The sequence below is a fragment of the Anas platyrhynchos genome, chromosome 28 (genome assembly GCF_047663525.1).
Source record: "Anas platyrhynchos isolate ZD024472 breed Pekin duck chromosome 28, IASCAAS_PekinDuck_T2T, whole genome shotgun sequence".
NCBI lineage: Eukaryota > Metazoa > Chordata > Aves > Anseriformes > Anatidae > Anas > Anas platyrhynchos.
In genome coordinates this window covers 2,580,802-2,603,293 of record NC_092614.1, presented here as the reverse complement: position 1 = coordinate 2,603,293, position 22,492 = coordinate 2,580,802, and the positions used below count along the sequence as shown (strand labels likewise).

At 53.3% G+C, this 22,492-nt stretch overlaps 1 protein-coding gene across 3 annotated transcripts; it reads left to right on the top strand.

The window, feature by feature from the left end:
• The first annotated feature begins 2,475 nt into the window (after positions 1-2,475).
• Positions 2,476-16,787, top strand: LOC119714069 (keratin, type I cytoskeletal 14). 3 transcript variants are annotated; one of them, XM_072028814.1, is made up of 8 exons: positions 2,476-3,184; positions 4,373-4,455; positions 4,991-5,147; positions 5,676-5,837; positions 5,936-6,061; positions 6,166-6,386; positions 15,940-15,989; positions 16,491-16,787. In XM_072028814.1, the coding sequence occupies exons 1-8, from the start codon at positions 2,675-2,677 to the stop codon at positions 16,586-16,588; spliced, it is 1,407 nt and encodes a 468-aa protein (XP_071884915.1). In that variant the 5' UTR covers positions 2,476-2,674; the 3' UTR covers positions 16,589-16,787. The 3 variants fall into 3 exon arrangements, with proteins under 3 accessions (XP_071884915.1, XP_038024662.2, XP_038024661.2); XM_038168734.2 differs by lacking the exons at positions 15,940-15,989; positions 16,491-16,787 and adding exons at positions 6,828-6,865; positions 7,198-7,476 and having other exon boundaries at positions 2,479-3,184; XM_038168733.2 differs by lacking the exons at positions 2,476-3,184; positions 4,373-4,455; positions 4,991-5,147; ... (1 more) ...; positions 5,936-6,061; positions 6,166-6,386 and adding exons at positions 11,771-12,368; positions 14,081-14,163; positions 14,463-14,619; ... (1 more) ...; positions 15,129-15,254; positions 15,359-15,579.
• Positions 16,788-22,492: the final 5,705 nt, after the last annotated feature.

Sequence of the window (22,492 nt, the reverse complement as noted above, 5' to 3'; positions counted from 1 at the left end):
CCCTGCTGGCAGGGCTTGGCACAAGGGCAGCTTGGTTTTGGTCCCCCAAAGTTTGGGATTTGAGTTTGGGATTGCTGAGCGGCACCCAGCCAGAGGTCTGGGCAGCAGCGGGCTGCCAGAATGTCGATCAAAAAAGACCAAGAAAAGATGATTCTGCAGGATGACCTCCAGGTCCAGATCTCTTCCCAGCTGTAATAAAAGAGCTTAAACGTGGGCTAAACATCTGAACTCGGATGGTGCAGAATAAAAGCCCCAAACCCTGCTATTTCCTCCCTGTGGGGTTTTGCCTCTCCGTATGGCAGCTGTACCTCCAGGCTGACTTGGCCTAAATCATGGGGGGTGACCCGAGCAGGGATCTGGAGCTGAGAGCACAGATTTGGGCTGACACGAGGGGCTCGGGGCCAAGGCAGGAGCTGCCTGGAGCCGGAGGGTGTTCGCTGGGAGCTGGAACACGAGCGAAGCCAGCACACCTGGAGCAGCCCGGCGCAGGGGTGGCCAAGGGATGGCTCTCACGCAGCTCCCCCACGACGCTGTGCCACGGGGACTGTTGGGAAACACCAAACCCCCCGCTTCGGAGGGAAGCTGGCCAGCAGCCAACGCTGCTCGGAGCCTCGATGCATTGCACGGCTCCGTGCTGCAGGCTGAGCGCACACATCCACGTGCTCTGCCTTTTTTTTTTTGGTGCCGGGGTGCTCCCGGTCCCCTCCTTTCCCCCAGACGTGGCACGTGTGCGTCCCAAGAGCCCAGACCCCAAATGTGAAGCAGGGCAGCTCCCAGGCGGTGCTGTCAGAGACCACAGCCTCGGGCTGGGAGGATCTGGGGTTTGCTTCTGGTTACGCTGCTCCCAGGGGGGCTACCCGGAAAAATCCTAAAACCCCTCCGCAAGCTGCTGGGGACCGAGAGGGACTCTCTGCTAAGTCCCTGAGAGCTAACAGGGTTGTTGCTGTTGTGTCCTTGAGGGAACAGATGAAAGAAAGGAGGCACTATGAATTACCAAGGGTGAGGCTCTGGGAACGTTTTAGCAACTCCAGAATCAGTTAAGTGCTTAGAACGAGAAAACAGCCAGAGGGGGCCCGGGAAGGAAGGAGATCACCACAGGAGAGAAATCACAAAAGGCTTCCTAATCCCTCTTACTCTTTCGCTACCTCACAGGCACCTCTGTTAAAAGAAAGAATAACTCCTCTTATCCGTGAATGACAACTCTGGAGCCGGGCAGGCCAGCTGGTTGGGCGTGCGATTTTCCACTGTGTACTGCAAGACCTGGCGCCACACCACTAAAAGGATTTTTTTTTTTTTTTCCGAGCAAAGAATAAAACAGTGCAGTGTCTCCCTTCCTGGTTCTCTGCTGCTTTTTCACGCTAATACCTGTCCAGCTGCATTACTGTAATCACAAGGCTCAATCCCTTAATAACACGGCGCAGGTGTGGCTATCGGGATGGCTGCATTACCTCACCTCTGCGCATCTCCTCCGGGTTCTCCTGCTTAAACCCTCTGCCTTGCAGTTGGTGTTGTTCCTCACTGCTGTTTGTGTTGCCCATCACTCAGGCAACACTGGTCCTGCTGAATTCAGTTAGCGTCACTGTCCTGTGGCTCCAGATTTGCAGGAAAAAGCAGATCTGCATCCAAGCAGAAGGGTAGCTGAGGGCTGATCTTATTCTTCCCACCAAATTGTATGTAAAGTGTCCTGGCAGTGGGTGCATGATGCAGTTCCAATTCTTTTTATCTGATTTAGACTACCTAAACATTACAACTTGCCTCAGCAATGAGATAGGAGAAAGTGAGGCACGGAAACTCTTGGCTTCTACAAACCTTGCAGCAGTCGGGGGCTGCTTCTGTGCAGTTTGTGCAAGGCGATGGAGCAGTGCAGGAGCTGTCGGAGGCTCGACCCCACTGCCCAGGTGCAAGTGGGAAGCGTCAGGCACCTGCAGTTTAAAGAGGCTGAAACACCACCGTTAAGGGGACTTTCCAATCTCTGCAGAGATTCACCCTGAACCAGTACATAAGCAGAAATTAATGGAGTTTCTTCTGTTTTGAACTCCAGGATTTCTGCCAAGCGCAGTATCAGTGCTCAAACACTGCCAGGTCTGTGCTTGTCCCGGGATAGAGGTCCTGGGTGGAACATTTCCATCTGGCTTTGGATCAGCCCAATATAAAGATTATGGATGCTCAGAGCTCTTAAGTCAGCAGCTTTCGTTGACTTTTGACTCTTTTAAAAAGCAAATAAATAGATTTTTAGATTTTCAGGGTAAAAGACACTTGTGGGCAGCTCGGCATGTCTCAGGGGATTCACTTGTTACTTCATGAAGGAGCAGCGGGGTGGAGTTGGAGCGAACACCTCCGCTCTCAGGTGCAACAGCAAAATGCTAAAACGTAGCCCTGAGCAAGGAGCCTTCAGTCCTGAATCACGCCTGGGTGCTGGGAACGAAAGCGGAAAGAGCAGCTCCTGTGTGCGCTGCAGTGATCCTGGTGGGATGTGACAAAAGACAAGAAACCAGGGGAGAGAAAAATGATGATTCTGGAATTTGGCTACGAGTGTCAGGGGTGACGAAAAACGCCGGCAACGCCTCCTGCCCGGGCTATAAAGGGCTCCAAGCCCGGGGGAAGCTCACTCTCGCTGTCTGCGCTGCCGAGCCGGGTGTCCCTCTCCAGCGCCACAGCTCCACTGCCCCTCGCCATGAGCACCACCACTGTCAGGCAGTACTCCTCCTCCTCCTCCCTCGGGGGGCTGGGGGGAGGCTCCAGCAGGTTTTCCTGCGTGCGCGGAGGAGGCTACAGAGCCCCCAGCGTCCACGGAGGCTCCAGCAGCTACTCCGTCTCCTCGCGCATCGTCTCGGGGCTGGGCAGCGGCTATGGGGGCAGCTACTGCAGCAGCGTCGGAGGGGGCTTGGGTGCTGCCTTCGGGGGTAGCTACGGGGCCGGCTTTGGAAGCGGCTTCGGGGCCGGCTTCGGAAGCGGTTTCGGAGGTGGCTTCGGAGGGGGCGATGGCATCCTCCCAGCCGGAGAGAAGGAGACGATGCAGAACCTCAACGACCGCCTGGCCGCCTACCTGGACAAGGTGCGTGCCCTGGAGGATGCCAACACCGACCTGGAGGTGAAGATCCGGGAGTGGTACAAGAAGCAGGGACCTGGTCCCGACCGGGACTACAGCCCCTACTACAGGACCATCGAGGAGCTCAGGAGCAAGGTAGGATGCTGTGGTTAACACAGTGGGACATCTCGTAATTAGAGAGGAAGCAGAAACACTCACCGCTACCTCTAATTAGTTAGGTAACCGCGTGCCTCAGATACACACACAGGGTGCCAGGCTGGGAATTGGGAGATTTCTCAATGTCAGGTCTTGATTGCATCCTTCTAGGTGGGAACAAAGACCGTTTTCACTGAAAGAAGCAGAGGTAAAAGTGCACAAATGAAGAATTAGAGACAGATCTGCACTGATAATGTGCATTTCCCGAGAATTTAACATGCGTACTTGGGGAAGTTGGAGGTGCCTGCAGACTATGAAACACCACGTGGTATTTGTAAACATCCACTCAAGGACTGTGCAGAACACTGTCCCTTATTTCAGCTCCTTGTAATGATGTGATTTAGGCGCTAAGGAGAAAAAGATGGAACTCGCCAGCAGGGAGTTTTTTGCCTCCTTTCAGCAGTCACTGCCACAGGGCCAGGCTTGCTGCAAACCCACCAACCCAGGCAGGATTTCCCCCAGTTCTGGTTTGATTCCCAACATCCCCTTTTGGGGGAATTGCTCAAAAATTGACTTTGTTCTTCTCTGTTACAGCTTCCGTACAAATCTGCCTCCTTGGCATCATACCTGATGTCCTCCCAGGCTCTGCCCCAAGTCTCTTCCCAGCATGGGTTATTTGCTCCTTTATTTGTAACATAAAAACCAGAAGCTGCAGGCACCTGCTCACCGTGCTTTGCTCCATTTCTGCAGTCAACAAATTAAACCCATCCCAGCACGAACGGCACAAGGGCTGCCAGCCACGAGCACCTGCTGGTCCATCTGCGCACGGTGCCGTGGATGGGAGAGCGGCAATTCCTTCCCGATCCTTGCATAATCACCGCGTGCCCTGGAGCATGGGAACAAGTGCTATTGTCTGATCTCACCCATCTCGTGTGACTTCATGCTGCCTTTTGAAATCCTTAGTGATGGAATTTTGGAAGCGGAGGTCACGGAGTTTTAGGAAAGGGAGGACATCAGACGCTGTCAGTCTCAGCTGTGCCTCACTTCTTGTTGTGACTCAGTGTAGTCTTCAGCTCAGGAAATCCCAAACTTCCCCCAAATTGGTCCTGTTCCTCCTACCTCCCGTGTGCGCTGATCAGCCATTTCTGACAATCCTTTTGTGCTTTCTATTTATTCTCCATCCTCCAGGTGCTGGTGGCCACAGTTGACAACGCCAACCTCCTGCTGCAGATTGACAACGCCAGGCTGACAGCTGATGACTTCAGGACCAAGTAAGCCACATTTCCTGGAGACAGGAACGGAGTCTGCAGAGATATTTGATGAAACAAGGGGAAAAATAAACCACCCCAAACCCAGAAAGGCAACTTGGAGGCAAAGCCTTAAAAATGAAGGTGTCATTTCCAAAGCAGCTCATTACCTAAATCTTGTAGGCACTTAGGGGTTGTCTTGCTTCCATCCAGACCTTCACTACTGTATGCCCGCTGCTTGTTGCTCTCTGGTGTGAGCTCTCCGGCACAGACAGCTTGCACTGAGCCTCTGCTATGCTTTTAATTACTGGCTCAGCAATGCCCAAACCCAGTGATAAGGCCCCACCATGTCAGGGGGAAGGCAGTATTAAGGACTCAGGGGGGCACCGTGCTCTCAGGTGCTCCCCTCACTCAGGAGCACTCACCATGTGTGCACCACGGGGGTCACGCAGCTTTGACACAACACCAGCAGTGTGGAGGACGTGGGCAGTATTTGAGGGGCTCTGTCCCAGCAGGGTAGGATCTCCTGTGTCCTTCCTCAGTGTTCCTGTGCCTGCAGGTTTGAGACGGAGCAGGCTCTGCGCCTGAGCGTGGAGGCTGATATCAACGGCCTGCGCAGAGTCCTGGACGAGCTGACCCTGGCCAGAGCTGACCTGGAGATGCAGATTGAATCGCTGAAGGAGGAGCTGGCCTACCTCAAGAAGAACCACGAGGAGGTGAGCATGGAGCCGGGCTCAGAAAAGTCTCCAGACTGGGGCCAGAAATACGAGCTCTGGTCCAGTCTTAGGCTATGCTGGATTTCCTTTGCTGGGGGGGAAGATGAGACCTGCGGGTAAGGGAGCAGAGATGATGCGTTATGGATGACAGCATCCACTCTGGTGCCGGGGTAAAACCCGGTCACCACTTGATATTTCAGTAATGTCCACCGTGGCTGTTAGAGGTTTATTGACATCCCAGCAGCTCCAGGCATGGCAGACCAATCTCATGAGCAACGAAGCCAGCTGCAAGCTCTGATTTATTCTCAGAAAAAAAGCCAGATTTAACTCAAATGGAGATTTCTTAAGATACAATTTGGGTTATTTTATTTGTGATAGCAGAGCATAGCTCCCAGTTTGGTCCCTGTTGCTACCTGCCCCAGAAGTATGTCCAGGAGGATGCCGTCTTTTCTGAAAAGCTGTCTTGAGAAGAACATCCTTATGCATGGATTGGTGGATCCATGAAGACGTGTGTCTCTTTTCCTGCAGGAGATGAACGCCCTGCGTGGGCAGGTGGGTGGAGAGATCAGCGTGGAGATGGACGCTGCTCCTGGCATCGACCTCACCAAGATCCTGACCGACATGAGGGAGCAGTACGAGACCCTGGCCGAGAAGAACCGCAGGGACGCCGAGCAGTGGTTCTTCAGCAAGGTGAGCTCGTTCACCTGCCCGTGGCACCATGGGGCACACGGGGCCCGAGGCTGAGCCCCCTCACCTGGCTGTAACGGCACGGCTTGGCCTTCTTGCAGACGGAGGAGCTGAACCGCGAGGTGGCCATCAACACGGAGCAGCTCCAGAGCGGCAAGACGGAGATCACGGAGCTGCGACGCACCATCCAGAGCCTGGAGATCGACCTGCAGTCCCAGCTCAGCACGGTACGAGGGGCTGCTGCCTGTGGGCAGGGGGTCCCCTGGCTGGTCCCCTCCTTTCCCCATCATCCTTGTCCCCCTCTGACCCTGTCCTTCTCCTCTACACACAGAAAGCGGCGCTGGAGGGCACCTTGGCCGACACAGAGAACCGCTACGGCGCCCAGCTGGCCCAGCTGCAGGGGCTGATCACCAGCGTGGAGGAGCAGCTGGGCGAGCTGCGCTGCGACATGGAGCGCCAGAACCACGAGTACAGGGTCCTGCTGGACGTCAAGTGCCGCCTGGAGCAGGAGATCGCCACGTACCGCCGCCTCCTGGAGGGCGAGGATGCCCAGTGCGTAAAGGGCTTCGCTCGGGTTGGAAGGGGACAGGTGGTAGCAAAGGAAATGTAAAATGATCAGCTTATATTCTCTGGAGGGTCCTGTGAGCCCATTTCCTGACCCGTGGCATGCCACCAGGTCTTTGTTTTCACTCCTGCTCATGCAGAACAGCCTGGGGGTTATTAAAGCACTGCAGCAGCCCTGGGGAAGGAGCAGGTACCAGCGCTGCTCATTGCAGCAGGGCAGGGTGCTGCCTTAATGCCCAAACCCCCCCGGCACTCAAACCTCCTGATCATTTTCTTCCTCTCAATCTTAACATGAAGTAGTCTTCTGAAGGCATTTTAATTATGTTCTGGTACAAGAAGAAAGGGCAGGGTTTAAAATACCGATGTTGTCCTAGAGACCGCTCACTCTTTTCCCCATTCTGACCGTATTTCCTTTTTCCCCGCCTGCAGCATGTCCTCCCACTACATCTCGCAGCCTGTGAAAGAAGGTAAGAACGCCTCAGTTCTGCAGCACTGATCACACCGAGCTGTCACATCCTTATCACCGTCTTAGTACAGTCTCATACTTACCAAGATAATAAAATAACCACTCTACTAGCTTTTTCCAAATGTGAATTGACAGGAACAATTCTTCTGATACACCCAAACCATGTTTTAGAAGACTATTGGTGTAGACTGAAGCTCTACTAAAGTATTTAGGAGCAGAAATGCTGTTTTTTAATCGTATTTCTGAGGCAGCTGCTGCTAATAACAAATCCACCCACGAAATTTATGATAAGGTGCTTGAAATAACTAACGGTTCCTTCTTTCTCCGCTGTAGCTCCCGTAACTACCCGCCAGATCCGCACGATCTTCGAGGAAGTGCAGGACGGGAAGGTGATTTCCTCCCGCGAGCAGATCACCCAGGCTGCCCGCTGAGCCGGCGGCGTGGTTTCCTGCAAACCTCCCGCAGCAAAGCGCGAGAAGATGCCAGCTTTGTGTGCTCCGGCTACGCAGCTCCGGAAAAGCAGCTTCTCTTTTTATCCCACCGCTGCGTCCCTCACCCTTTCTCTAAGCGCCGTGCTTGGAAATCAAATAAAGCTTTTGGCATTCGTGCAAACCCGAGTCTTGTGTCATCTGGTGGCGTTGCTCCGTAGGGCCAGGCTGCCCCAATACCTATAGGGCAAAGCTCCTCTGGAAGCAGCAGCGTTCTTCATGGCTGGTCTGCAGGTGGTGGGTGAGACACCCACGCTTCTGAGCACCCGAGCCCTTGCTGCTTGGCTGTGGGTGGAGGTGGAGAGAGGAACTGGGAGAGGAGCAGGTTACAGGGTCACAGGAGGTGAGACTTGAGAGGGGTTTCGGCTTACAGCCGAGGCACTGTGAATTTCTGTGCTGCCACGTGCAGTGACAGCAGAGCTGAAGCTTTTGGATCAGGGAGCCCAAGCAAGGAAGGGAACAAAAAGCAGGACACGCAGCCAGGACCCTGCAGGCAGCTCTGCTCCTGGCCTTGCCCTGGTTGTCCTGCAGTCCAGACACAAACTTCGTGGTGAAATGAGGCCGGGGATGGGTTAGGGATGCACGGGGTGCTGCCCCTCTAGAAATACAGCTTCGCTTAGTTCTTGCTCTCAAGGCACTGCTAAGGGGTGCTGAGAACAAGGGGTAGTAAGTGGTGGGCATGGGCTCTGCAAGCAGAGACAGAAGCTCTTTGGGGAGGTCCTTCTGGCACTCCTGGCTGTCAGCGGTGTTCCTGACACAGCAGATCTCGGTGCCGTCAGCCGGCCCAGCTGTTCCTGGAAAGCCAGTTCAGACACATTCTTGGCTGGGTTCTGCCATATTACTTCATAAATCCACCTTTCAGATCAATGGGGTGATTCAGAAAGGTGCTGCTCGATGTGTGTGAGAACAGAGCTGGCCACGCAGCTTTAAGTCCCCTTTCCAGAAAACCTGCCTGCATTGTATGCAGATATAAGATAGAATCAGAATTCCTGATCCCCAAAACATTGAAAGGGTCCCCACAGTGCACCCTTGCTGTGGGAAGGCACAGGGGTGCCTGGTCTAGCCCTGAGCTGGCTCCTGCCTGGTTTTGGGTGCAGCCCCGTGCAGCCCAGCCTGTTTTTGGGTGGGCTGCACCCAACCCATCCATCTCAGGGCACTCTGCTCCATGTGCCCCCTGCAGCTTGCATCCCCCTGGGGTTCCAGCACGGCGCTGGTACCCGAGCGAGGCAGCTGAAAGCACGCCCAGCATCTCCCGAGCTGCAGCACACGTGGCTTTGGCTTGGAAGCTCGTGGCTGACAACCGGTGATCTCATTTCCACTGGGATTCCACCAAAGGACACACGAACACATCCCGGGGAAGGAGTGCTGTGGGCAGGAAGGCAACAAACACCGCTGCTACTGACACTGGTGGCGGTCAGCCCAGGAGTAAATCACGGCACAAATCCTGCCCCGAGGCGGAGCTGCTGCTGCTCTGCCCTCCTTGCGACCGCTGCACCCGCAAGGGCTCCATGCGGGATGCGGGCAGGCACAGAGCTCAGATGGATGAGAAAGGAGGGGACGGACCCCCCAAGTCACCTCGTAGGGACCCCCAGGTCTCCCCATGAGCAGCACAGGGACCACCAGGACCTCTCGCAGCTCCTCTGAGCCCCCTGCCCTGCAACTCCCGGAGTGGAGATGCTGAAGGAGCCTCTCTGGAATCCGTCCTTGCTTTGTGTTTTTTCTCCTGGAAAAGCCCGGGCACATCCACGCTGCTGTAAAAACAATAAATACCAGCTCGCTAACAAAATCCCCTATTTTAATTACGCCTGCTACTGCAAATTGCAAGATAGGTGTGGAAAGCAGATGTGGATTCTCTCCTGCCTAAAGCGCTGACAATTAGTCCTCACCTTAAGAAACCCGTTGAGGAGGGAGCTGCAGGTGGTGGCTTATGCAGACAGGCAGCGGCAGCTTGAGGCAGGTTTCAGAAAGAGGGATTTTATTCCAGAGAGACGGATTGACTTCTCAGGATACAGGGAATTAATCTGGCATAAGAGACCACTTCATGAAGAGATACGAAGGGGTGGGTTTTCCACTCCTTTTAGGGAACTTCTGTGTGATAATTTGCTATTCACAAGCCCACTAAAAAAACACAGATGTGTTCTTGTCCAAATACTTCTGTCTACCACGTCTGTGTGTTGAATACATGTTTGGAGCCAGATTTTTATCTCCATTTTCCTCCTGGAGACAGAACGGCATGTTTAAACACCAACACGCTACCAGGAAATGACTGTTATGCCATAGAAATGGCATTTTGATTTTGAAATGTGTAAGAAATAGGCTCCTAGTGTGCACGGGAGCCTGATTTATTAATAGTTGGCCTTTTATTTAAAAGAGAAGGTGAAACAAACAATATGTAGTCATTAGTGGTTGTGTTCAATGGGAGGTCATGCTAAGTAACGACTTAGAATTTTTAATTTGTTGTTTTAAGCCTTAATTAACACCTCCTAATTTTAATTGCTGCTGGGCGGTATTATCAAAGTATCCTAGACACTTTGAGCGACGTGTATTTTTACGACACTTATAGCGGTTCAACAGAGAACAAAGGATGAAAGAAAAGGCAATTTCACGTAAGGAAAGGACTTGCTGTCCGCCTCGTAACGCAGTGATGGTTTTGCATCCTACACAGGGGCTGTGGGGAGCTGGTTACTGCTGCTGGCTGACTGCCCTGAAGGCTTCACCAGCGTCCAGGCTGAGGGTTTGGGCTTGTAGAGGGACTTGCTGGTGTCGCTGGTGGTCCCCTTTCAGCGGGGATGATCCGTGAGCTCTGCCTCTTGATGTTATCAAGGTGAAGCTGTGGATGGAGCTGGAGAAGAAAGTGCCAGGCTCGGAGCTCCCGGCCCCTGCCTCCCTTGTGCTGCATCCAAAGAGGAGAGGAACAAAACACGGGTGTCAAGCGGCTCCAAGCCTCGGCTGCTGGTGCTCACACCACAAGAAGGTGCCTCCGCCAAGAGACCGAAGGCTCCCTCCATCCGGAGAGCACACGGAGGAGCTTTTGGGTCTCCTCCTCCTCTGCCAGTGGGCTGCTGTGCAGATCTGCCTCCGAGCGGGCACATCTGCCGCTGTGCTTCCCCATAGCTGCCAGCGAGTGGAATCCCAAGGGCACGTCCCAGCCCCGTATCGCTCCCAGCTGCCTTCGCAGATGGGAGGGCGTCGTGCCATTCAAAGCTACTTAGCCCGTACCTTCGTTGCGTATTTCCAAGTTCTTTCCCCCCCGTTCCTGGCAAGTGATCTAACGAATTAGTTGGCTGTTGGGAAGGGGTTGTTGGGGCCTGTCGATGAACACAGTCGAACAGCTCACCGTGCGCACACATGAGAAATATCTGCTCTTCCACACCCTGCATGATTAGCGAGTGACACTCAGGGTTGCGGTTTCAGCACGGGGAACCGACAGCCGAGCTCGACCACGCATGGGACACGGGTCTCTGGAGCCTCCTCGCTCTGCAGGGCAGCCAAGATCCCCCAAATCCCTCTTTACACGGGAGCTGTGAGCTCCAGACTCACACTGAAGTCATCCTCCCCGCTCACAACTGATTGGGATGTTCACACCAAAAGCAGTGTTAGCGTTAGCTGCTTCACCACGGTGCTGCCAGCTTCCAGCTCTTTGCTCCCCAGTGCCCAGTGACCAGGAGCCCTTTTCCCAACATCCTTCATTTGCTTGATGCAATTCTCCATTTTTTTCCTGGAGAATCCCATTATTTTTAAGCTATTGCAGCTAGTAGCCATGCCCTGCCCTTTCTGAACAGTTTTCAAAGCTTGTTCACAAAGAACCAGGGAGAACAACCCCTCCTTACTGCCTGCCCTTATTCCTCCGCTCTTGGGTGGTCTCAGAAGGGCAGAACTGAATGAGCCCTGAAGGACTGACTCCTTTTTCAATGCTGGATGAAAGGGAGGACTTGCATTTCCAGGACTGGCAGCCAAATTCCTTCCAGCACCGCTGGGCTCACAGATGTGGATGGATTTTGGGCTTCCCTGCTTGGTCGTGGTCCTGCAGCCGGGCTGTGCAGTGTGAGCAGGGGACGGTGGTAGCTGAGACAAACAGACACAGCAAAAGAGATGTTGACTTAATCCACTCAAACACAGGCTGAATTCTGAGCTAACACCACAAAGGAATATTAAAATGTAGCCCTGAGCAAGGAGCCTCCTCCTTTGAATCACACCTGACTATTTACTTGGAAACGGAAGAAGTTTTAAAACGCCCTTCTTGAGATAAGGTGTTTCGAGTGAAATATGACAAAAAGCATGAGAGAACAAAGGAAAAATGACGATTCTGGAAGTTGGCTCAGATTTTAGGAGTGATGAAAATCATCGGGAATGCAACAACAAAAAAAAAAAAAGCGCCGGCAACGCCTCCTGCCCGGGCTATAAAGGGCTCCAAGCCCGGGGGAAGCTCACTCTCGCTGTCTGCGCTGCCGAGCCGGGTGTCCCTCTCCAGCGCCACAGCTCCACTGATCCCTCGCCATGAGCACCACCACTGTCAGGCAGTACTCCTCCTCTTCCTCCCTCAAGGGCCTGGGAGGCCTGGGGGGGGGCTCCAGCAGGCTTTCCTGCGTGCGCGGAGGAGGCTACAGAGCCCCCAGCGTCCACGGAGGCTCCAGCAGCTACTCCGTCTCCTCGCGCATCGTCTCGGGGCTGGGCAGCGGCTATGGGGGCAGCTACTGCAGCAGCGTCGGAGGGGGCTTGGGTGCTGCCTTCGGGGGTAGCTACGGGGCTGGCTTCGGAAGCGGCTTCGGGGCCGGCTTCGGAAGCGGTTTCGGAGGTGGCTTCGGAGGGGGCGATGGCATCCTCCCGGCCGGAGAGAAGGAGACGATGCAGAACCTCAACGACCGCCTGGCCGCCTACCTGGACAAGGTGCGTGCCCTGGAGGATGCCAACACCGACCTGGAGGTGAAGATCCGGGAGTGGTACAAGAAGCAGGGACCTGGTCCCGACCGGGACTACAGCCCCTACTACAGGACCATCGAGGAGCTCAGGAGCAAGGTAGGATGCTGTGGTTATCCAAGTCCTCACTAAAGTCCCTTGTTTTAAAGATGAGCCTGTCCCTAAAACCTAAAGGGACAAGAATTAACAGATGACAGGTAATGGTCTGAGATGGGAAAAGAGAAATACCTTGCTTGGAAATCATAGCCATAACCTGTTAGCAGCAGTTTACGGACCACGTCCTCCACGAGGCACAAGGATGTGCTTTCAGTTGGGTATTTCAGTGCAGGGAGGAAGGTGAGCAGGAAAGCTGGAGCCTGAGGGTATCGGACACTGGCTCGGTTCTCAGGCATTGCCCACTTCTCCTCGATGCTGCTCCTGCCCCAAGTGTGTGCTGCCTTTGCCAGGCTCCTGACTGAGCATTCTGCAGGCAGGGACACGTTATCTCCTTGTGCCTGTTCACTCCTGAAGAATGATATGCAAGCTGTGATGCCAAGCAGTTCTGGTGAAGATCCTACAAATCAGATCGTTTCCAGCCCGATAGGAGGCTGAGCAGAGGAGCTTAAAATGAAGGAACTGCCCCATGGGATGCTTCTTCTTTGGGAGGTGCAAGCACAGGCTCAAGTGAAAAACCAGGAGGAGCCAGGGCAGAGGGGTTGCAGGAGGTGGCTTCAGAGGTGCTGAACTCAGCTGAGCTGAAACACAGCACAGGAAATCACGGCCCAGCTTGTTCCTTTGTTCCTAGCAGCCCCCTGGCTGATTTTAGGCAAAGGTCCTTGGGCAAAAGGACCTGAATCTGTCCTTCCCCTCCTGCCCTGCCATCGTGTTCCTCTCCACGACCAGCTCTGCCCATATTACTCACTGGGAGCTGACTGCATGGTCCTTCAGCACTGTCTACGCCAGGTGACAGCATCCTTGGTCAGCCCAGGCTCCACCGGAGGGGACGGAGGTGTGCGGGTGGGCATCTGTCCTGCCTGTGATGGCAAACGCCAGGGAAAGGGGCAGTGGCACTGGCAGGCTCTGGTCAACCTAGAACTTTTCAGTTCTTTTCCCTTTCTCCTGGCTTCACGACGGGGTGAAAGGCTCTTGCCTTGACACACGAAGCTCCTCTTCAAATTGCAGCCCATCGGGCGCGCTCTGACCTGCAGCACGGAGAGCTGCGGAGGCGAGCAGTGAACTGCTGGTCTCAGAAAGCCTCTGCCCAGGGCGAGGCAGCCCCTTCCTCCCTCCTCCTGCAGCTGCCAAATTGCGAGCTCAATATTCCCTCCTGGATTACTGCTAAAACACCCCCCGAAGCATCACAGCTCAGCGCGAGCTTTTCATTAGCTTGTGGCTACAGAAATTACTGCTCATTAAATGGCCAATCATTTTCTGAATCCCAGAACAAATATTTGCACCCGGGGTGCAATTACGAAAGCAATCCGGGCACAAGGCACTCCTTCCTCACCTCCCTTCTCGGCTGGGCCGTTCGGTGCTGCCAGACGTGGCCCAGGGCACTGCCAGGACTCTGAGAGCTGCGGGAGTGTCCGGAGATGCCGCTCCAGCAGGGAACAGGTTGTGACACGTGCGCGTGCCGGCGCCTTCACAAGACCAAATTCGTGCCAAGGAGGGATTGAGCTGCAGCATCCCGCCTCTCTCTGCAGTCCCTGTGGAAGTCCAGCCCAAGGGCAGGCGGTTCTGTGCTGCTGCAGTCCTGAACAGGAACTCTGACAGCAACATGCAAGTTACGGAATGACCTTTTCACTCCTTTTTTTTCTTTTTTTCCCTCCCAGATTCTTGCTGCTACCGTCGAAAATGCCAACATCGTCTTACAGATTGACAATGCCAGGCTGGCAGCTGATGACTTCAGAACCAAGTAAGTGCAATGCCTAACGGAGCTCCTGGGAGGAGGGAGGGAAAAGCCAGCCCATTTAAGGCTTCTCTTTGCTTTCTGCAACTGAAGTCGCACCACCAGCTCACTGCTGGCTGCGGGACATTTGGGTGTGTGCATCTCTTCCTGGACACAGCGTTGTCCTGACATTCCTGCTCTGTAGAGAGCTGTGCATGCACATGCAAGGTGCTTGGCAGAAATGCACACACTAGGGAAAAAAAAACAAGAAGAAAAAATCTGTATCAGCAGGGCTCCATGGATTAACTGTGAGTGTGTGCCCGCAGGTTTGAGACGGAGCAGGCTCTGCGCCTGAGCGTGGAGGCTGACATCAACGGCCTGCGCAGAGTCCTGGATGAGCTGACCCTGGCCAGAGCTGACCTGGAGATGCAGATTGAGAACCTGAAGGAGGAGCTGGCCTACCTCAAGAAGAACCACGAGGAGGTGAGCACGGAGCCGGGCACAAACTGGTGCTGACAAAATGGACCTTGTGTGCAATGGAAAGGGGGCCAGGTGCAGCGTGCAGGGCTGTCTGCAATGAGGGCTGTCAGGAGACACACAAATGCACATGGGGAAGGGCGGTGATCCCTAAAGACAGGAGGTCTGTGAGGTTCAGCTGCTGGGTGTGAATAACAGGAGTGATGTGAAATTTGTCACGGTGAAAATATGATGGTTCCACTCCAATGTGTCTCTTTTCCTGCAGGAGATGAACGCCCTGCGTGGGCAGGTGGGTGGAGAGATCAGCGTGGAGATGGACGCTGCTCCTGGCATCGACCTCACCAAGATCCTGGCCGACATGAGGGAGCAGTACGAGAGCCTGGCCGAGAAGAACCGCAGGGACGCCGAGCAGTGGTTCTTCAGCAAGGTGAGCTTGTTGCCTGCCTGCATAACTGTGGGGCCCGAGGCTGAGCCCCCTCACCTGGCTGTAACGGCACGGCTTGGCCTTCTTGCAGACGGAGGAGCTGAACCGCGAGGTGGCCATCAACACGGAGCAGCTCCAGAGCGGCAAGACGGAGATCACGGAGCTGCGACGCACCATCCAGAGCCTGGAGATCGACCTGCAGTCCCAGCTCAGCACGGTACGAGGGGCTGCTGCCTGTGGGCAGGGGGTCCCCTGGCTGGTCCCCTCCTTTCCCCATCATCCTTGTCCCCCTCTGACCCCGTCCTTCTCCTCTACACACAGAAAGCGGCGCTGGAGGGCACCTTGGCCGACACAGAGAACCGCTACGGCGCCCAGCTGGCCCAGCTGCAGGGGCTGATCACCAGCGTGGAGGAGCAGCTGGGCGAGCTGCGCTGCGACATGGAGCGCCAGAACCACGAGTACAGGGTCCTGCTGGACGTCAAGTGCCGCCTGGAGCAGGAGATCGCCACGTACCGCCGCCTCCTGGAGGGCGAGGACGCCCAGTGCGTAAAGGGCTTCACTTGGGGCAGCGGGGTCAGAGGGGACAGGCAGTAGGCAGAAAAATTTGCTGGCCAGGGCCTCACCCTGATTGCAGCTTTCACGGCTCATGCTGCTGTTCATGCCAGCCACAGAAGCCCAATAGCTCTGTCCCTGGCTTCTGTCTGCAGTGGGATGCTGCAGCAGGCACTGGTCCCATCTGGAAGGGGGCAATGGTTCCTCTCCCTCCAGGAGACACCGAGCACAGCAGATGTTATTGCAGCCCCCATGAGATTTCTCTGTTTTGCTCCCCTGCCTCAGTACAGAGCCCACAAAGCAATAAAGTTTGTCCCTAACTTCTCTTTTGTTTTCTCCTTCTCTTGCAGCATCTCTTCCCAGTACTCCTCTGCGATGTCCTCGCACTCCGGCAGGGACGGTAAGAGCGCACCTTGCCCCGCACACCATGCACACAGCTTTGGGGCTTGCTCCTAGAGCAGCTGCCAGCCTGGCTGAGGAGCAGTCCTCAGGTGTGCCTCGCCGGCTGAGGCAGTGTCAGCAGCCAGGACACGGCGTGCGAGCATCTTACAACGAGTAACCACAGGAAAAAGCTGTCAGGAAGGGAAATGCCTCGCATGCCTTTATCGCAGGAATGATTCGGCCTAAATGAGCCCTGTGACCGAGCAGCCAGCGCTGCACCTGGGGGCAGACCTGCAGGACCAAACCGCACCAGGAATTTAGGGAGTGGGCCCTTTGCCTTCCCGAGCCTGCTCAGCAGCCTGGCTCTTCCCTCCTCCAGCCCTACGGAGCTGTTCCAAGCCGTGCTGGCTGGCACCCCGTGGGATTTCCCACATCGTCCTCGTGCAGCACCCGAGCCCCTGGTAGGAGATCTCTCCCCTCCCTGCCCGCCGAATAACTTTCTCCCTCTTCCCTTGTGCAGGGATGACGTCCTCCCGCCAGGTCCGCACGATCGTGGAGGAGGTGCAGGACGGGAAGGTGGTGTCCTCCCGGGAGCAGGTCGCCCTCACCACCCGCTAACGGCGCTGGGGACCCTCGGCCCCAGGCTCAGGCTCGTGGCCGCTGACCCAAGCCCTGGCCGAGGCTCTGTTCGCTGGGGCTGTGCCGCAGGCAGCTTCACCCGGCTGCTTCTGCGCCCTGATTTACCCTGATTTTTGCGCAGGTGCTAACGTGCACTCTGTACACATTTAATAAAGCTTTTTTTTTTTCATCCATGCAACTGCAGACTTGTCTGTCCCTGATAGGTGATCTTGCAAAGCCCCGGGGTTGTGTGTTCGCGCCAGGGAAAGTCCTGAGAAACCACATGAAGGAGCTGGCGTGGGGAGGGGAGCGGAGGAGCATGGGTTCCACTTGGCGCAAAAATAATTTGGGGCAGCTTTTAACACTGAGCACAGGCCCATGGGATGACTGAGACGTACACTGATCGTTTTGATGTGAAACGAAGGCAAGGATGCTTTCGGACAAAGTGCCAAACGGGAGCTGCTTAAAGCCAACAAAACAAAGCTCTGTTCTCAAAGTCCTGATATTGTAAAGAATCCCTTTCACCTACAGGCTGAACTTAAACGAGCACAGCATCAGACGGCTTGGCAAACCTTGCACAAACATTCCTTCTGTCTCATTTGCCTGTCTTAAAATCACACTATTAGGCGCATTGCACGAAAACTTCATGCAGGCATTTTAACGTTGCCGAGGGCTGCGTTTAACAGGCTCTAAAGCAACCACTGCTTAATCTGCAGCGCGATGAGTGGCAATAACTTTTTATCACTGTGACATCTAGTAGATCACTGCTAAAATCCTTCTTGAAACATGAGCTGGTTATCGTTATGTCAACACCGTCTGCGGGCACGCTGCCACGCAGGACGAGGTGATGCAACCCGCGCATGGGCAGCCTGGTACCAGGCTGAGCCTTTGCTTTGCCCACTCACTTCCCACGGAGAGCAGCAGGAACCAAAGGGTGCTGCGCTTGTTGCACATCCCCCACGTGTATTTTGTGGGCCAGAGATGGGAGAGAACGTCATCTCAGAGCCAAAAGGCTGGTGGATCACTTAGATCCAAAAATACACAATATAAGGATATTAGGGAGAAATTCTGTACTCGGAGGGCAGTGAGTACCACCCAGGCTGCTCCAAGGAGCTGGGGGTGCCCTGTCCCTGCAGTGCCCAAGCCAGGCTGGATGGGGCTGGGGGCAGCCTGGGCTGCTGGAGGGGTCCCTGCCCGTGGCAGGGGTTGGAATGAGGTGGGCTTTGAGGTCCCTTCCAACCCAAACCATTCTGTGATCCTACAAGGGGCTTCTGCGGCTCAATTCAGGCAGGTTTGTCTCTTGGATTGTTATTGATGATTCATCCTCTTCAGCCTCCGGAAAGGCATCGAGGCACTTATTGAACAAGAACAAAGGCACGCACCCGGCCTGAGCAGACTCTTGAAAAGAGCTGACGATGCCATGCGAGGCATGACGAGACAAGCAGAGGCACGGGAAGGTGATCGAAGAAGTGGGGAACCCGCCAGGTCTTTCCAGAAAAGGGAGTGTGTTCAGAGGTGATGCTATCATTCTGTGTTATTGTTCAGCAATTACAGAAAAAAAAAAGTAGGAAATGAAACAAAAACCAGAGTGCAGGGTTCATTGACTGTATCATGCTTTGCTCAACTGCAGACCTTCCTTGAGGAAAGAGGAAGTCTCCCAACCCAAGCGAGCTACACCCGTCTCAGAAATAAAAACTAGATCAAGCAAAACTGTCCTGTAGCATCAAGCTGTCCTGCCCTTTATGGCGATGGACAAGGTGCAGAGTGGAAATTCTGATTAAACTGAAAATCACAGAATCATAGAATCATTAAGATTGGAAAAGACCTTCCAGATCATCTGGTCCAACCATCACCCTACTACCAAAATGCGTCGGTTTTTGCCATCAGAAGATATTTATTTTATTTCAGATGTATATGTAGGCAGCTATTGGACTCTCAGGCCGGAATGCCCCAAGTGTACCGAACACAGAAGGGCTTTCTGGAAAAAAAACCAACCATTTCAATGTAAGTAGGAGGCTAAAAGAAGGCACCGGTCCAAGAGCACTGCTTCTGCTGGCGGCCCAGTAAGGCATGGCCAGAAGGACGCAAGGGAGAGATTGCAGGAATGGCCTGAACTGAATGCCTGGGAGGTGAGCTGATGGGAAGCCCAGCTTTGTAATCCATTCAGTTCCATTGGGAGGATCGTATCGGGCATTTTCCTGATTCACCAACATATATTTGCTTTAACAAAAAGGCTTAAATCCTGCATAAGGCTCTCCATAACGCTATTACCACAAACAGGATGGAAGGCCATGCTTCGCACACGTACGTGATTGCTGTGTTGCATGACAGTGATCAAACAGAAGGAAAATACCACCTAGCCATTAGGGAATTTATTTTCTATTATTACACCTTGCTCTACAATTATCGCTTGCATCTGTGAAATGTGGACAAATTATCACACCCAAGAGATGGAGAAACATTGGTTTTGGGGAGCATTTCTCGAGTTTTCTGCAAGATGCAAGAACAAGAAAAGCTTTGGTGGGACTCAGCAAAGACTTACAAAAGTCCTCTGCAAAGAGTGGTGAAACTTTAATGGACAGTGAAACAAAAAAGGAAAACCAAGAATGTCTTTGAGAGATATTTCATCAGCTGAGACACGGAGACAAGTGTGTAGGATGTGCTGGTGTCAAGCTTGATGTGTAATAACAGGAGTACATGCAATGAGTAAGACTTAACATGAGGATTGTGTTTCCCACCTTTAAAGCTCCGTGTTCACATCAGATGTTCTACAACGCCCTTAAGAAAAGGATTACTATTATTGTTATTTCCGTCCTACAGAGCATGAAATTGAGACTCAAGCTGAACGATTTGCCTGGAGTGATTTACAAAGCTGGGCTCAGAACCCTGGCGCTTCTGGCGTCATCAGCGAGTCAGAAAACAGTTTCGGTGCAGCAGTAACACCCTGAAAACCTGGGAATGACAGTTTAGGCAACAGCTAGATAAGAAAATACTCGTAAACAGTATACACGAGAATTTTCTAGGGGCGAAATCCTGAAGCTTGGCTGAGAAAGAGCAGCTGTGGGGCCACTCACAGCTCTCACTGCTGTGCCGATGCCTCCTGATAAGGATCGCCGAGCCAGAAACCAGAGATGAACAGGCTGAAGGGACTTCTCCGAGCCCTGGCCGTGTGTTTTGGGTGCCAGCCGCTGCCTGGTGCTCAGCCTCTCTCCCTTGGCACTCCCTGGTGGTTGCTTCGAGCCCAGACGTGAGCGTGGGCTCGCGGTCAGGCAGGGCGAGGGGCAGCAGCTCGGGGCTCCGGTGCCGCGCGTGAGTCACGATGTCTGCGGGGCAGTTCTGGGTGCGAGCACAGCTCATGACTCAGGGATACCTGGAATAATGTGAAATGCTGCATCTCCCTCTTGGGGGCACATTACACTTTCTTTACTTCATACTTCATGCTGCTTAAGAAACAGTCTCAAGTCTTAAAATATTCCGAGACAACCAAAGGACTTCTCTCCGGGGAAATCCAGTCCTTTCTCATTTTCATCCCTCTTTTGAACCTGATGATTTTGTACAGGAGACCAGCCCTTGGGAATAATGCCACAGAGCCCATCCTCTACCACCGTCCTGCTCTCCTTTTTAAAGCGGAGTGCCAGAAGTAAATGTGAAGTTGTGGTATAATTCCTTCCTTTCTATTTTTTTTTCACGAAATCACATGGGAACAGCACCTTCGCCTAGGGGAGGCTTTTCCCTAGCTCATTTGTTATTTGAAATTATCTTTCCTTGTCAGGCCTGCACTGCTCTTTTCTGAAATGCCTGCCGGGGAATCCACACGGGCCTTCCCTCCTCTGCTCCGTGCCCCCGGGCACAGCGCTGCCTGCCGAGGGGCTCCGAGGTCGGCCGAGGACAGCTCGTCGGAGGCATTGCCCGCGGCCGTGCCGAGCACGTTTCCTGCTGGAGACTCCAGTCTGGAAGCCAACAAAAGCGGGCTCTGCAAAGCGCCTTCCATTACGCATGTAGATAGCATCGTTAGCAGAGCTCTTCATCCGAAATGGAAATCTCCTTTAATAAAAGGAAGACTGCAGCTGCTGGCGGGTCTTGAGGTATGGGCTGGTGTAAAAGCAAGAGCTGGTTTTAATAAAAATGTCAGATTTTGGAAAGGAAGAAAGCCACCAAGAAAGAACATACAAATCCAGTAAAGTCCAGTCAAATCCAGAGTGAAATCACTCTCCTTTACAAAAGTTGTGCAGATTCTATTTCACCATTGGCTACAGAGACCTGAACAAGGACTGAAGCCCAAAATGTAAGCAAGGAACATGGACACCTCTGCTTAGTTCTCAATAATTTTAAAAAACGAATATCATCTATGCTTTTTTTCTTGTAGAAAAATATTTTTCAATTAAATTGAATTCAATTTAAGCTCAGCGTTGCAATTCACTAAAAAAAACCCTGATGTTGACAGTTCAGCCCCAATGCATGGCTCCAGCAGTGTGGGCAGCTGCAGGCAGAAGCCCTGGCACAGCCTCTGCTCCCGACCTCGCCACCGATGAGGCATGCCATGGCACCATGGCACAGGCTTCACTCGCTAATTAGGGACATAACAAAGGATGGACATAGACGGAATCCACACCACATTTAAGGTGCTCTGGATTTGCAGTGTCAAGATAAAATCAAGACTAATGAACCTACCCAAATGGCATAAGCAATATTTCTGAACCAGGCTGCACCTGACGCATCCTTTATGTGAAGTGTCCAGGTGACCTGGACGCCAAAGCCAATGCTGAAAAACAAATGGGGAAAAGGCAGCCAATATTACCATGGCTGTATTAATACTATTAATAAAATGAAAGATCCGGATGACAAAACATTTTAATTATTTCCCTTCTTCCTCAATTCAGCATTGCAAGACTAAAAATTAGCTTTAATATCCTTTTTCTTTTCTTCTCTCTTTTCTAAATTTAACACGCTTCTCCTAGATGGTATTCAGAGAATTTCCATGGTGCTGGTTGGAACTGGGTCAGACCTACACAGGATCAGGCTGCTTCTAAAATTCTCCATGCTACTGTTTTAGAAATCTTATGAAGCATCTTATGTGGCTGTCCTCTCTTGGCAGTGAATATCCGTAGCTGACTGCAACATTTGGTACTCAGGAAATCTCATTTTCTCTTTCATTTTGGATAAATACTTGCATATTTTGTCTATCTTTGAGAGCAGCAGAGCAAATATCCTGGTGTGTCCCCTCTGGAAGGGGGTATTTGGGTGCATGCAAGAGACAGAGAAGCACCAAGCAACCACCAGTACACTCGAGCACAGTGTTATTTCACGTGCTCTCCAGTCTCAAGGTCCAACGTCGGAGACGCCGGCAGGATCTCACCCAGCTGACCGCCCCCAGTGCACCAGGGGTCCCCAGTGCCGTGCGCTCAGGGATGGGCAGCACAGCCAAAAACCTTCTCCTGGCTCCAAACCCAGGCACCCCAAGGCAGTTGCACGATGGGCACCCTCACTTTGGGTCGTAAAGGGGTCGGACAGGCTCTGTCGGGCAGGAGGTGGGCACCTTTCCCACAGCTCTCACTTCCCGGGCAGACTTGTCCACGCCAGGGATGGATAATTGCCATGTTTCAATCCCCGGGCACTCTTGGGTATCGTCGTTTTTTTTTTGTGTCACTGCTGTTTGGTTGTCATCACAAGTCAAACCTGATGATTCAGGAAGTACCATTTTTGATGTAGTTTTGAAACACGCTTCTGTTAACCAAAGCATCTTTCTGTTGTGGGATTGCTGGAGACAAACGCCTATGGGGAAATATTCCAGGCTGGAAAAAAAAAAAAAAAAAAAAAGAGAGAAAGAAAACTAGCCAGGTCACAAGGAGGAAGAATAAACAGCCCTTCTCCAGCGCTAACATCCACGGGGAAGGGTATAAATAG

Coding starts and splice junctions, on each gene's coding strand:
- LOC119714069 (XM_038168733.2), top strand. CDS start 11,850: ATGAGCACCACCACTGTCAGGCAGTACTCCTCCTCTTCCTCCCTCAAG. Junction 14,620..14,878: donor TCAAGAAGAACCACGAGGAG/GTGAGCACGGAG, acceptor CTTTTCCTGCAG/GAGATGAACGCCCTGCGTGG. Junction 15,580..15,939: donor CTGGAGGGCGAGGACGCCCA/GTGCGTAAAGGG, acceptor CTTCTCTTGCAG/CATCTCTTCCCAGTACTCCT.